The 15540-nt window shown below is 52.0% G+C and overlaps 1 protein-coding gene across 4 annotated transcripts in view; it reads left to right on the top strand.

Moving 5' to 3' along the window:
* NFATC2 (nuclear factor of activated T cells 2) overlaps window positions 1–15540 on the top strand; it is a 158415-nt gene that overhangs the window by 116830 nt on the left and 26045 nt on the right. For all 4 annotated transcript variants that reach the window (XM_035025417.1, XM_035025416.1, XM_035025414.1 and 1 more), the window contains exon 9: window positions 215–904. In XM_035025417.1, coding sequence (XP_034881308.1) covers window positions 215–904 — 690 coding nt within the window. The remainder of the gene's footprint in view (window positions 1–214; window positions 905–15540) is intronic.

Raw genomic sequence — 15540 nt, 5'->3', positions numbered from 1 at the left:
TACGGTTCACGATCATCGTCCGGGGTCAGATTTCTCCCTACAACAGTTACACGGGGAGGCTCTCGTCCGAGGCTAAGACATGACGGAGCCCAAGTGTCTGCTCCCACCTCCCGGAACTCCCGAGGCCACGTTCCCAGCCACAGCCCACTAATCCTCTGCGCACCCCCGTGGCTCACTAAGAAGGGTGCGCCCCGTGTGCTTCTCTCTCTCCCAGTCCCAGCCATCAAGACGGAGCCCACCGATGAATATGACCCCACCTTGATCTGCAGCCCCGCCCACGGGGGCCTGGGCAGCCAGCCTTACTACCCGCCGCACCCGATGGTGGCTGAGTCGCCCTCCTGCCTCGTGGCCACCATGGCACCCTGCCAGCAGTTCCGCTCGGGGCTCTCGTCCCCCGACGCCCGCTACCAGCAGCAGAACCCGGCGGCTGTCCTCTATCAGCGGAGCAAGAGCCTGAGCCCCAGCCTGCTGGGCTACCAGCAGCCGGCCCTCATGGCCGCCCCCCTGGCCCTGGCGGACGCCCACCGCTCCGTGCTGGTGCACGCCGGCTCCCAGGGCCAGAGCTCCACCCTGCTCCACTCCTCCCCGGCCAACCAGCAGGCCTCGCCGGTGATCCACTACTCGCCCACCAACCAGCCGCTGCGCTGCGGCAGCCACCAGGAATTCCAGCACATCATGTACTGCGAGAACTTCGCGCCCGGCCCCGCCAGGCCCGGCCCGCCCCCCGTCAGTCAAGGCCAGAGGCTGAGCCCGGGGTCCTACCCCACGGTCATTCAGCAGCAGAATGCCACCAGCCAAAGAGCCGCCAAAAATGGACCCCCAGTCAGTGACCAAAAGGAAGTATTACCCGCAGGAGTGACAATTAAACAGGAGCAGAACTTGGACCAGACCTACTTGGATGATGGTAAGACGCTTGCTTTTTCTCGTTGCCCGTAAGGACGGGGCCCCCGAAGCATTCCCCGCCCCCCCAGCTCCCCTAGCAAGTTCACTGTGTGGCCTGGGTGTCTTCCTTCACCCCTTTGGGCCTCCGTGTCCCCCTCTTTAATTTAAGGGGGTTGAAGAAGAGAACCTTTTAATGCCTCACCCGACCCTGTGCCCAAATCCTTTCCCAGCAGGACTTTTGGGGCGGCTGGTAAGAGGTTTAGATTTCGCTACAACCAGTGCAACGGAAAGAGCAAATGAGGGCAGTTCTGGCCGAAGGAGTGTCCCCAGGGTCATGAACTGGGGCGGTTTAACCGCTTCCACTGTCTTTGCATTGCCAAGTAGAGACCAAGAATAGACCAACGAAAGGAAGGAAGGCGAACCTTTTATTCCTGGAGAGAGAAAAAAAAGTCCTGCTTGCTAGCCCTCTTTTGTGTATCTGGGGGAGGGGGAGTGGAGAGAGGGAAGGAGCAAGCTCGCTGAAAAGTGGAGCATGAATGGGGGGCTTGCAGGCAGGCTCGGGGCATATCTGTGCCGTGGAGCCGCGGAACAGAGAGGCGCATTGACGGGAGGGAAACAGCGGGCTTCCGTTGTGGTGAGCCGGGCTGCTGGGGTGGTTGGGCCAAAGGAAAAGACTCAGGGCGGCTTTGTGTGAGTCTGTAGGTGCCTGAGTTTGTGGGCGCTGGTGGCGGGGGCCGGGAGGGGGGACCAGCAGCTGGAGGGTCGTCTTGGCGGAGTGGCTCTATCTGTGACGGTGGTCTGTGATCTCAGGAAGGAGGGGCCCGCTGTGCTAGAGGACTCACCTGGGATCAGCCAGGTGCCACTGCAGGACAGAGAGGGCGGGGCCGGCGGAGCCGCCCCCCCGCCCCGCCCCTGGGGGGCGGTGCCAGAGAAAGGAAAACAGGTGGTGTGAGTTTCTTAGTAGAAGGAAAACCTGCACCCCTGGCTGCCATCCGCAGCTCCAGCTTCACCTTTTATAGGCAGCAGCAAGTGATATACTCCGAAACGTCAATTACTTCAGAAAATTTACTCTTGGGAACCCAGCCAAGTGATAGGAAGTAAAGCCAAAAGCTTCCAAATGGCCACAGCAGTTATCATAAAAACCAGATACTGAGTATCCCACACTTCGGTGGCAGGAATCCTCTGGTACTTACTCAGGCAGAGACTGTTGACTTACTTTTTGCGAAGTTTTGACAATCTGGGTGATCTGGGGGTTCCGGGATTTCTGGTAGTTTCTACATCCTCTCTCTAGTAAAACTATTGATCACAGACTTCCCCCAAGGCACATCGAGCAAAGATGTCTTGGGCCACTTAGTATAGAGTCAAACTGTCCTTGCAAGGCTGACCTCAGGGTGTTGCTGTGTTAATAATTGATCTGTCTCATCCTGAATATTCAGACACAGGTTGAGTTAGGGTCACTGTGCTCGGTTTTAAAAGGGAGACCCACGTGCAATCCATCCTCGAACAATTTACACTACAGATGGTGAAGATAAAATTTTGGTTGCTTATTTGAAAGGGAGCTATCTTGTAGAAAATCCATTTCATGCATAATGCCAAATGCAAGCGGATAAATGAAATGTGGCTGTAACCAGACCTCTCTCCACGCACGAGCTTGGGGGATGTGTCAGGGATGAGGTGCTTCCTAAAAAAAATGTCTGAGCGGGCCCAGGTAACTTTCCCCAGCTGACTCTGTGTCTGGTGGTTGGTTTGGTCTCCCCGAGCTAGATGTGTGCCGGCCCCTCCCACCTGTCTGTCATTCCACATTAAAGACAAACGGTGAGGGTCTCTGTTAGAGATGGCGAGTTAGTCCGTGCCCTGGCTCTTAGGGATTTATCAGTATCCAGATGGTCATGACTCACCTTCGAGGGTCTGTCATGGCCCCAGACCCACAGAAGTGCTTCCTGTGTTCACAGAAGCCTGAGTTGCGGACCAAGCAGCTGAGGATAGGGACCCTTTAGGGCCTCCTAAATGCCTTTCTGAACACAGGCAGGTTCAAAGTCATGGTGAAAGTGAGCTCTTGGCAGGTCAGTAACATGAGTCAGCCCTAAGGATGTCTCGGAGAACTGAGTGCAGTGAAATTGCTTCTCCTGATGGAGCCTTTTCTTGAATACTTTCTGCACAAGCCCAACTCCACGGGATTTTAGGAGATATTCTCTGAAGTGAGGGGGCCATGGCTTAAAAAGGTAAAAAAAAAAAAAAAGAATCTGTAAAACCAAGTTTTAAAAAACTTGTTTACTGCAGGACTTCTCAGTGCCTTTACTGCACTCATGGACGTTATCAATCTCTAAAATGAGAGATGTAGCCCTTTCTAGAATTACTCAGTCACACGTAAGAGAACGTGCAACTCCAGGGGATGCTGGTCACACTGCATTTTATTATTCTCGCTGTGAATGGAATCCTAGAGTGGTACAACATAGGCAAACCTGGAACCTCGGTTCCCCAACATTCTGGGGAAATAACCTTGAGGGAGTTTCGGAGTTCAGAAGCCCAGTACTGCCCCCAGCCCATACGCCTGTATTCATGCTTCTGAGTTCTTTGGCTTCACGTGGGGCCAGAGCAGGACAAGGCAAGAGAGTAATTTCTACCTGTGTGGCTTCCAAAGGGCAGCAAGGTGGCTGCTGGGTAGATGTTCAGTACTTGACCGGCAGTGTCCCCAAGCCTCTATACAACCCAGGACCAGCCAGTGTGGCCAGCTGTGCCCCGTGTAAGCCCCAAACATCACTGCCACTGCGGCTGCCAGGAAGAGGTGTGTGCCCTTTGGTCTCCTGACCGCCGAGATCTCAGACCCCTCCAACGAAACATGCTTGGGTTCCACCGTTGGCTTCGTGGTTGTGAGAGTCAGGCTTCTCAGTTGACTTCTGACAGGCAAACTGGAAATCCCTGAGTCATTTCTCTGGTCCGGTTGGGAGACATCCTGGGTTGGGAAGCTCCTTTTCTGTGCCTTTCACGGATTACGCCAAGGGGGCCCTGCCCACGAAAGCCGTATCTGGCTGCCCAACCAGGAATCGGCATGTGCTTCCGGCGTGCGGGGATTTCTCCCGTGCCCTTCATGGGCCTTCAGATTCGGGCAGAGTGTGCTTTCCTTGGAAAGTTCGAGAGAGCGGGCTTAAGTGTTTTGAGGGTCAAGGGAAGGTTCCTCGAGCTGGAAAAGGAAGGGGTCACCAGACTCAGGTCCAAACGTAACAAATCATCTTTGAAGTTGAATGGGCCACTTGACTGTGATCCCTGGAAGCCCCCACGTTTGGGTTTCTTTTCCTGACCCTTTGAGCATGGTCCAGAGGGTCCTGTCCGGGCGTTCTACCTGACTCTGTCACGTTGCATTCCTGCACACAGACCATGTGTCTGGGCCGCACTTTGTCTTGGAACTCCAAAATGCAGCTTCTGCTTTTTCCACTCCAAGGACTTGAGACATTTTCAAAAAGTCTCATTTAGAGCTGGCAACATAAGTGAGATTCCAGAGCCACGTGCATCCCCACCCCTTCCTCTCCCTACGCTCCTCTACCCACACCAGGCACTTTCCGTAGTTTTTCGGAAAGGTAGGCTTTGCACACGCACTCCCTTGTTTTTTCTCTGTCCTCTTGTCCCTACAACCTCCTTGTTCTGAAGTCCCCGGTTTTGCCTGGAAAACACCAGCAGTGAATGCATTCTTCCCTCCTTCCCTTCCTGCCTCCACCCTCTCTTGTTAGTCCTCCCTGCCGGTAGGCTTCCCTCCCTCCCTCTGTCCCCTCCATCCTGACCCTCCTGCCCTCCCCCTGCAGCTCCCTCCCCACCCCTAGCTAGTGGCTGGTTACCTACTCCGTGCCTGGCACTGTTCTGGGACCTGGGTACACCGGCGAACAAGTCAGATGAAGTCCTTGCTCGTGTGGGGTAATTTTTCAGGGAAGGAGATAGACATTAGTATGTAAGGTAGTAAGCATATTTCAGATGGTGATAAAAGGCCATGAGGGAAATTGTGCAAGGTTAGGAGCGAGAGTGCGGCCGGGTGGGGGTGGTGTTGGCCCCTGAGACTCAGTGCACAGAAAGGCTGCTGTGGGGAGGTGGGGACAGCGCTGGCGGGTTTTTGTCAGTGCAGTGTGATTTGATTTACCTTTTAAAAAGATGACTCTGACTGTGTTTGGAAAATGGACCACTGGGAGGCAAGAGTCGGCCAACAGGGGCTTTACTTTGTTTCAGACAAAGCCAGATACAAAGAGTGAGAATCCAGCAGCCGGCGGGTTACGGAGGGGTGACACGTTTTACAGAAGGTTGCCTGACGCGTCCTCTCGCTAGTGCGATTATTTAAAATGTGACTGGGATTGTCAAAACGGGACTAGTTCACAAGTAGCTCTTGGATTGCCGCTGCCTGGAGCGATGGGGGGCGGGTGGCCGTGCCTCCTGGGCCCAGGGCCCTTGGATCCGGCAGGTAGGGAGGGGGTGTGCCGCACAGGCCCAGGCAGGGGAGAGGCATGGACAGGCTCCGGCCGGGGCCACCGATGGCACAGTCTCTGCAGAACCAGGGGCTCTCGGGTCATCGGGCCATCTCACCGCAGGCTCTGCGTGGCAGGCCTATGCCATCCGCCTTGAGGTTCAGCCACAGACGAGAGGACGAGGGACGGGGGAGGCTTGGGACTCTCCAAGGAGTTCCTCGATCCCATTCTGGAAATGTCTTGGGGAGAAAGGATGTGGTCTCGGTGGCGCTGGAGCATCCGCCAGTGGCTCGGGAGGATGGCAGATAGTGTGAGCGTTCCTACACGTGTGAAGAGCAGAGACCAGTCTGGTTTTGGCTCTGCGTCTCTGGTCTTCGTGTGAACTACTTAAAAAAATCATTTATTGTAATACATTGAATGAATTTGAGTATCTCTCTACATATTTCAGTATCGAGATACACGCACATTCAGAAATGAGTCGCATGCTCCGATTACCACCTGGACCATGCATGACATGGAATCATGGTAGCACCCCAGCAGCCCCCATGGGTCCCCCCTCCTCTGTCCCATCACACAGCATGGTCACTCTCCTGGCCCCTAACCCCAGAGATTAGTTTTGCCTTTCTGTATAGAAGGACGTCATACAATGGTGCTCATGTGTGTCGGCTTCTTTCCATCAACCGCGGGCCTGGGCGATCCGGAGATACCATTGGGTGCAGTTGGGGTTCGTTCATCTTGTTGTTTTGGATCGTTCCACTGAGGGACCATCCTGTCGTCTCTGTACCCATGTTTCTGTCGATGGACGTTTGGCTCATTTCCAGTTTTATGAATAAAATTTCTGTGAATTCTTCTTTGGGTGCCCAGACACGCGGTCAGGAGTAGACCCTTGCCAGACACTCTTCCCAAGTGGTTGTGCCAGTTTATCCGCCCACGGCAGGCATGGGCGGCACAGGAGGTCATCCGAAGCGTGGTTCGTGCTACTTGGGGTCTGCCCTCACTGCTGATGAACATGCCTGGTGGTGGGGGGTCCAGCCTGCAGACCCTGGACACACCAGGTGGGTTGGGTCTCAGCTACCAACACTCTCCCGGCCTCTGTTTTCTCACTCGTGAAAACTCCACCTGTCACTCGGATACTCAAACTGCAAAAGATGCACGAAGATTTGAACTTGGAGTTGCCAGCCAAGGACATAAGACTCCTGAAAGATGTCCAGCGCTCACTCTTGGCTCCATTAATCACAATCGTGATGATCACAGTAGCTCTGCTTCCCTTCAAGTTTCTCGTGGCGCCATCTCCAGGCTTACCTGTATCTTGGCCCCTGTGGCCTTTTTTGGTTTGACAAGAATATGCAAAAAGCAAGTAGGATAAGCCTTAGGAGAAAGCACAGATCTGTGACCGGTTTTCCGGCAGCAAAGAAACACTGTAGATGCTCTGTTCACCTCGGGGGCCAACACAGTCCCAAGTTTCACAGTCCCAAGTTTCACGGTCCCAAGCTCCCCCCTCCACACCCAGGGAAAGACCTGGCAGGGAAGGTGAGCACTGCTGGCCTGGCCCAGGGAGGTCAGGTGGCCGCCGACAGCTTCCTTTCTCCCCTTGGAAGAGCCACTCGGGCACGGTGGGAAGGGCTGCCCGCACCCCTGTGGAATCCTCCATGGAGGTGGCTGCTTAGGGCTGGCAGGACGCGCAGGGCCGAAGGGTCAGCCCCCCCTGCAGAAACCGTGCAAGGCGGTGGCCTGCTCTCATGCCTTCTGTGTTCTGCGTCTTGTTTTCATCCTCCCCTTGCCTTGCGTCCAGTTGTCAGTGTTTACTCAGCGTGACTCCCTGTGACGTGAGACACCAGCTTTGAGTGTCCGCTCCACTGCAGACTTGTGCCCTCGGGCGGGTGACTGCCTGGCTGTGCCCCCACCTCCCTGTCTATCCCGTGGACACGATCCCCCCTCCTCCCTGCCGGGGCTGCCGTGAGAAGTGAGTGGATACGTGTTAGAAGGGTGCTTGGCGCAAAGTAACGCTCCATAAACGTTAGCGGCTGGTTTTGTTTAGGAGCTTAGCAGACTTCTTGCAGGACACGGCTTACATTTTTTAAAAGTGTGTTTGCATAGGAAAATAAAAAACTGGCTATTTTGGTCTTTGGGGATGAGGACCCTTAGGCCCTGTCCCCTCACATGGCATGGGCTCAGGGGGCCCTTCCCAGGCTACCTTCTGGGGACCTCGGGATGTTTGCCTGCACGAGGAGATATGCCAGCTGCCCGAGGACTGCTGGAAAGGCCAGTTAGCGTGGCCCCCGCTGTGCTCCCCTGGCAGAGCGTGGACCAGCGGCCCAAGTTTTGCTAGTCGTGCCATTGGCAGGGGGGCCGCGGGAGTCGGAAGCTGGACCCACCCGCACGTGAGAACCCGGCCAGGGAAGAATGGACAGAGGGATGCGCAGGAAGGGGGGAGGGAGCTGAGGGGGCCTGGCACAGCTTTGTTCAGCAGGTCAGGAATCTTTCCTGGGGCTGCCCAGTGCCCACGGCAAGCCTGTGACAAAGCAGCTCCTGTAGGGGAGGGGAGAGGTGTGCACAGCCCACGGTCAGCCCCCAGCCTGGGGCTGCCGCGTCGGCCCCCGGAGGGCTGGGGGAAACACGGGGATCGTGGATTCTAGTGAGGACCAAGCAGCGCGGTTGCCCGGAGGGGCGGCCCAGAGGCCACGGACGCCTCGAGAGTCGGCTTCCGGTGCCTGTGGATCAGGGCGGTGCTGTTCACCAGAAACCAAAGCCAAGTTTAATTCACATGGCCGCCCTTAGTGGGCGCCAACAGAGTCCCGCCCTGGCTGAGGTCTTTGGTCAGCATTCTTTCTTAAAGTTCATTTGAAGATGTTTATATTTTATTTAGGCAATATGTTCACATGCTTAACAAAACCATATAAAAAGATCCGTCCAGCGCAGTCTTGCTCCCATTTCTGCCCTGCCCCCCTCTCTAGCCTTCTAGAACAGCCTTTCTCAACCTCATTTTCTTTACCACCACCCTGTCCGGCCAGGCTCCTTTTGCAGTTCTTTCCTATCAGTGCCCCCATGAGTGTCAGTCCCACAGACACACTGTACATCTGCTTATGATATATAAGATTTCTTCACTCCCTAAATCCAGTCTTCACCCCCTTGGGAGTGCACGCTATGGAGTTTATGTAATCACAGGCAGGTGCAAATATGTCTTCCTATTTTCCTCCTTCCTTCTACAAAATGTTGCAGATCTACTCCTGGGTCCCCCGTGGATGGGGAGTTGGGTGTCTCTAGTACAAGCAGCATGTTGTGAACCTGTCACCTGCTGAAGGGGTGGGCGGGCATGTCAGGGGCTGGTTCTCAGGAATGGAAGGGCTGGTCTGAGGGTCCAGCCTGGATTCGGAGGCCTGTGGGGTGGAGAGTTTCTGGGGTCATCCTGCCTGGCTTTCTTTCATTCTGGCCTCACCACTTCACTCTCTCATGGCCTCAGGCAAGTAACTTACGATGATGGCCCTGACTCTGAGGGTTCTGGTAAGAATGGCAAAAGGGAGCCTCCTTGGAAGGAAAGCGCTTTGGCCAGTACCTGGTATGCACGGTGAGTGCTCAGTAGTTATAGGAATACTTTACCACCACCACCACCACCCCCCACCCCACCCCGCATCATCATCATCATCATCAGTTCTGGGCCATTGCTATGGTCTGGAATATTTGGGTCCCCACAAAATTCATATGCTGAGGCCTAACTCCCAAGGTGATGGTATTAGGAAGTGTGGCCCCTGGGAGGTGCTTAGGGCATGAGAGCGGAGCCTCCTGAATGGGATTGGTGCTCTTATGCAAGAGACCCCACAGAACTCTCCCTAGTTCCCTTCTGCCATGTGAGCTTATAGGGGAAGGCAGCTGTCTATGAGGAAGGGCGCTGAATCTGGTGGTGCCTTGATCTTGGAACTTCTCAGCCTCCAGAACTGTGAGACATAAATATTTGCTGTTTCTGAACCACCCAGGGGCTTGTTATAGCAGCTGGAACAGACTAAGACCGCCATGCAGGTAGTCAGGGCCGAGCTGGGCTTTGAAGAAGAACCCAGAGGCTGACTCAGCCTGTGTCCTTATGACCTTGCTAGGCTACTTCTTGTGAATTCAGCAAAGGATATTTACAGTCCTACTAGAAAATTCCAAAGTCCAGGAAACTGCTTGCCTAGAGACGAGCCCACAAAATTCCCAAGGGCTACTGCTGGAAGATCAATTAATGAGCTAATAGCAGGCCTGCGTCTCTCTCTTTCAGGAGACGGAGCATCATGTAGGTACCTCCCTAGTGGCATCTTTGTTTTGCCCCTCTTGATATTTCCCCACCTTCTAAGAAGCTCAGATTTCTCGCTGTGCCACTTGGGTGTCCTTTGATCCCAAATGATGTGTACTTTCTGTTGCTAGCTCATGTAAATATAAGGAGCCACCTTCCAGTGGAGTCCAGACCCAGAAACGCTCAGCCATCTTTTTGAAATTCTGCAGCGCAGATGTTTCCATAGGAATGTGCTCTTGCCTTTCAAGGTCAAAAGCTACCAAACCACAAGAAAGTCCATTCTCAGACTCGCTGTCCACTCAGCCTGCATTCCAGAGCAGCATCTGACCCACAGAGAGCAGACAGGGCCCAATAAAGAGGACCAAGAGAGACATCACTTGGTGTCATCCGATGGCCCCACAGTCATCCACCAAAACCCACGCTTTTAGCTGTTCTGAGTCATTTGCGTGGCTATCATTTCTACCTCCAAGTGAGGTTATTGTCTTGTGGTAACAAGTGAATATCCTTGTGCAGGAATAAGGTGATCAGTAAAACAAGATTTATGGGTAGATCAGCACCCAAACCTGCTTTGAAAAGCTCTTCTCTGTTTTCATGCTTACTAGCAGAGAATGCAGAAATGCTGAGGCTCACTTCCTCCCTAGCCAGTGTGCTGGGCATGCCGGGGACTTTGCTCCTTGCAGGATGACACAGTGACTGTTGTGAGCATCTTTACGTGGAGGACTGTGGTTGTGGTGCCTCTTTACTCGCCCCAGGCCACAAGCCAAGATAGTCCAGAATTTTTGTATTAAAAAATACGAACCTTCACTGTATCTGGGCTAGCTGTAATTTGTTTCTCTCTAGAAAAGTAGAACTTGAAAAGCAGTTTAGTTGCTTGAGGCTATGAGTTAGATGCATGGCCGTTAATCAAATCTTCTTTTAATGCTGCCTTTTTCTCTGTACTCCCCACCCTTTCCCCCATCAAGAAACCCATTGCAGATAAACAGTAGAGCTTTATTTACCCAGAAAAAAAAAAATCTTTTATGAAATAGCCCTGGTTTCACTCCATTCCGTAGAGTTGAGATTTGGGTGCATGTTGTTTTTTGTGGCCTTTGGGCATAGTGCTGGACTCTTCTCTTGCCCTGGGCCCGTTCAACTCTATTTTAGCACAAATTTTCTTTTACTTTTCACCCTCTCAGGAAAAAAAGAGGGGCTTTGTTCTCAGGGAATGATGAAACCATTTCTCTGGCCCTTCTCCATCACATTCTGGACACCTCTTTAATTTGTCAGGTTAAGCTGAGCCTGGGCCTATAAAGGCAGGGCTGGGGCCTGTTTTGCCCATCCAGGATGTTAGGAGTCTTTCCCTGGGCAAAGTCACCAGCAAACTGAGGCTTGAGATTCAGGAATGAAGTCTGTTCAGGTCCTCAGCAACCAATCCTGCCACTTTGAGGAAGGCTTCGGGATGACATCTGCCTCCTCTCTTTCAACGGCCGGCCGTGAAATCGGATCTCTGGCAAGCAAAATAGAGCACTTCCTGGTCATTTGACAATAGACGCTGAGCACCCTGACTTGATTTTATGATGGGATCGTCTGTTGCAAGTGGTTTGGACTTAAGTCCCGGGCGTTCTGCAAACCAGCAAATGGGTTTCATCTGAAGCCTGTTAGTTCCGCCATCCCAGGAAAGTTGAAAGGACACTCCCTGGTCGTTAGTTCCCAAAACTCTGGACAGAGTGGAGGTTCCGTTGCATAAGCTGACTTATGTGGACGACGCCTTTGAAATGTTCCGCAGCCGGTTCTTATAGATTTCTGGAGGTTGATGGTGTCTTTTTGAATTTTCAGCTTTACTGGATGCCTAAAAAAGAATTGACCCAAAGTTGATTAATGCACCCTTTCCACTTCTTACAGATGGATCGAGTTGTGGTCTGCTTCAGTACTTGGAGGAGGGGCGGCCAGCTGGTGCTCCATGGGCTCCATCTAGCCTGCAGATATTTTGGTTGGCCCACACACTATTTTAAGAAATATTTGGATTAGACGCCAACGTTTAAAAACCAGGAGATTGCACATAAAAATACAGATTTCAGGCTTTTCTTGGAAGATCCAAGAATCGGCCGCCCTGGGCCCCACGTTCTGCATGGTGGCTAGCTGGAATCAAAGTCAAGGCTGGCCTACTGTAGAGACCACCTCCGTTAGAGCACATACCTGCTGTCGTCTGCAGCCCCCCACCCCTCCCTCCTATCTCCTGAAGCTGGATGCTGTGTCTGTTGTGTTTTGCCATCATGCTTGTGCTGTTGTTTCTCTTGTACTTGGCCGACCTCACTCAGTCAGGGTTTCTTTCTGACCTGTTAGGCATTTGAATTGGTGACTCCTCTTCTGGAAGGGCCACTCCCATCCGTGGCTGCCTAACTCAGCTCTTGGTAGACAGCTGCACTTAGGAGGTGTTAGCTCCCTCTGTCTTTCTTCTTTCTCCTTCTTTGTAGCTGGGGATAAGATTTTTTTTTTTTTTAAAAAGCTTTTATTATGAAATGTTTTGAATATACACAAATCTAGGGTGGCACAGTGTACCCACGGACCCACCACTCAGTGTTGACGGTTATCAACTCACGGCTGATCTGGTTTCTTCCATACCTCCCATCATCTCCCACTCCCATTTCATTGTAGTATTTTGAAGCAAATCCTAGACATCAGAAATCCCAGATAGCAGAACCATATCATTGCATGTGTAAATATGTGCTATGTATCCCTAAGAGAAAAAGATTCTGAAAATACTCCTAATATTCTTAGCATGTATGAAACTTCGTGAAAATGCTTTAATATCACAAAATATCCAGTGTTTAAACTTCCTGTTGTCTCATACCTATCAGAAAGCGTTTTTTTTTTTTTTTCCTTTGTTTTGTTTTCATTATTTTATAGTTGGTCTGAATCAGGATTCAGACCAGGCCCATACCTTGTAAGGTGGGATACCTTGGCTTCTCTAAGTCTGCTTTAGTCTAGAGGTCCCCCCCAGAACTGTTTTTATTATTATTATTTTGCCATTTATTTGGTAAAAAACCAGCTTCTTTATCCCATGAAATTTCTTACAGTCTGGCTTTTGGCAGTTATATTCCCAGGGTGAGGTTCAGCATCCCCATCCCCCCATATTCTCCCATTTCTTGTAAATTGGCAATTGATTCTAGAGGCTCAATTGATTTAGGTTCCACGGTTTTGGCCAAGATGGCCTCATAGCTGGTGGTGGGTCCTTTTGTCAGGAAGCACATGATGTCAGGTTGCTTCTCTTTTGGTGATGTTAGTAACTGTCCATAGGGCCTAGCTCCATTGATTCAATGGTGCATTAATGGCAAAATGGTGATATTCTGTTCTAATTCTGTCTTCCCTTCCTCTTCTGTTAGTTGGAAAACTTCTATAAAGAGAAATGTCCCTTCATCAACAATGGTAGAATTCATATAGGAAAAGAAGGATGAATGCTTGATTCTTTCCCTTTATTTACCAGTTATTAAAATAATGGGTCAGTTCCTTAACATCCTCCAGGGGCAATCAATTAGGGTTTTGTGTTTGTGTGTGTGTGTGTGTGTGTGCCATAATGAACTCATAGATTTAAACATAATTGATGTTTTAAGATTTTAATAGATTTAATAGACTTTTTTTTCCTTTTGTCCTCAATATTTGATGGACCTCAATAATATGACTTCCTCTCCTTTCTTTCTCTGGCTTAGCAATGTGCTTTTTCTGAGGTGTTGGGGAGGAAAGAATCCTACGTGTAGACTCAGGGTTATGATCCCTACATGTGTGAGGGGGAAATCATAAAACAGCGTTTGCATGCCAGCCGATGGAGGTATTCCTCAAAGCATTAAGGAGTCTTTAGCTTCAGAACAGTTGGAGTTTGCAGGACAGGAGAAAGTTACGTATTGATTAGGTATATAGGGCTCCTGTAACCAGAACCCGAAATTAACAGCAGCTTAAACAAGATAGACGCTTGCTTTCTTACATAACGCACGGGCGTCCAGGGCTGGTATACTGGCCACGAGGTGCCAGGACTAGGCTCCTTCTGTCTTATCATTCCACCATTCTCAGGGTGGTTGCCCCCATCTGCATTGTCCAAGATGGCTCCTGTAGGATGTTTATCAGCATCCTGGCCTCCACCTACTGGCTTCCAGCCACCCACCTGCCCTGCCCCAGTTGTGACAGCCAAATGACCCCTGGGCATAGAGAATTGCCACTAGTTAAGAACCAGCAGTCTGAAAGATTTAGTGCCCGATTCTGGCGGAAACAACGCCTTTCTAACGTTGACTGTTGACCAAGCTATGTGGTTTTTTTGGTACGTGGGGGCCCACTCTAGAAAAAGCCTGTTATTTGTAGACTGGAGAATTCTTAGATCTCTCGGGGTGTGTAAAGCCACCAGGAGCTAGTTTCTCGCTGTGTACCGTGGATTGATTGGTGAATGCCCGGGACAGTAGCTTCAGGGTCAGATGCTGATGAGTAGTTGAAGTCGAAGGAAGCTTGACTTGGAGCCTGCTTTGCCTCCTCCTTGCTTGTGGCCTTGGGTGAGGCATGTGTGAAAAGTGCCCCACAAAAAATGGGGAGGGCTGGTAGTATGCGTATAGCCTCTCTTAGCGTGGGTTGGTGGGCTGGCTGCCTCAGGAAGCTGCCAGAAGCCATCTTGTTTGCTTCTAATCGACTGCTTGCCCATTCATTCATTCCTTCTTTGAGAAGATATTCGCTGGGCACCTACTGTGTGCTGGGCTTTGTGCTGGGCGCCGGAACACAGCAGTGAACCCAGTGGACGAGGCCCCTCTTCTGACGGTCTCTAGGGGAGAAAATGTTCATCAAAAATCAACCAATAGGGGCGCCTGGGTGGCTCAGTCGTTATGCGTCAGCCTTCGGCTCAGGTCATGATCCCAGGGTCCTGGGATCGAGCCCCGCATCGGGCTCCCTGCTCGGCGGGAAGCCTGCTTCTCCCTCTCCCTCTTCCACTCCCCCTGCTTGTGTTCCTGCTCTCGCTATCAATCTCTGTCAAATAAATAAATAAAATCTTTTTAAAAAGGGGGTGGGGGGGGCGCCTGGGTGGCTCAGTCGATGGGCGTCTGTCTGCCTTCGGCTCGGGTCATGATCCTAGGGCCCTGGGATTGGGCCCCGCATCGGCCTCCCGCTCCGCGGGAAGCCTGCTTCTCCCTCTCCCACTCCCCCTGCTTGTGTTCCCTCTCTCACTGTGTCTCTCTCTGTCATATAAATAAATAAAATCTTTAAAAAAAAAAATCAATAAATAAATAATGAGACTTTCAGCTGGGGCTAAGTGCTCTGAATAGAATAAATGAGGTGATGGTGGGGGAGGGAGGAACTTCAGATGGGGACAGCCAGGGACAGCCTGCTTGAGGAGGTGGCCTGGCCCTGAGACCTGGAGGAGGAGGTGCGGGAAGGGAATTCCAGGCAGGTGGAACAGCATGTGGAAAGGGCCAGAGCTGGGGGGAAACCTGATTTGTGTGGAGGGCAGAGAGAGGTCTCGGGTGGCTGACAGCCACGGCCAGGAGGTGAGTGAAAGGGAGGTTTTGAGGGTAGGCCAGACCACACAGGGCCTCAGAGGCACAGCGAGAGGCCTGGATTTGATTCTGGGAGGGAAGGGAAGCTGTTGTCAGGTGGCAGGGTGGGGTGTGTGTTTGCTAGGCTGGCAAGTACAGGAGATAATTACGACAACAGTCTCCCGCACTTCATGAGCACCTTTGGAAGGCAGAGCCTAATTATCATCTCCCGTCACAGCCACGAGCCCAAGCTGAGAAACAAGGGGAGGATTTGTCTCAACCACAAAGCTAGAGGCCCAGAGGGGCTGTCAGAGGTGCCCGCACATCGATGACCTGAGAGAGTCATCTAGATACAGTTCATAAACAGAATGGAGCTTTGATCTTGGGCCTTTTCGCTCCCTCCATCTGATGAGACTCCAAAAAGCGGGCCTTCATGGCAGACCCGCCAATCTGCCTGCCTCCT

Source organism: Mirounga leonina, unplaced genomic scaffold (genome assembly GCF_011800145.1).
Source record: "Mirounga leonina isolate KUSES-001 unplaced genomic scaffold, KU_Mleo_1.0 Mir_195, whole genome shotgun sequence".
Classification (NCBI taxonomy): domain Eukaryota; kingdom Metazoa; phylum Chordata; class Mammalia; order Carnivora; family Phocidae; genus Mirounga; species Mirounga leonina.
Note: the sequence above shows the minus strand (reverse complement) of the source record. Positions and strands in the feature narration are given on the sequence as shown.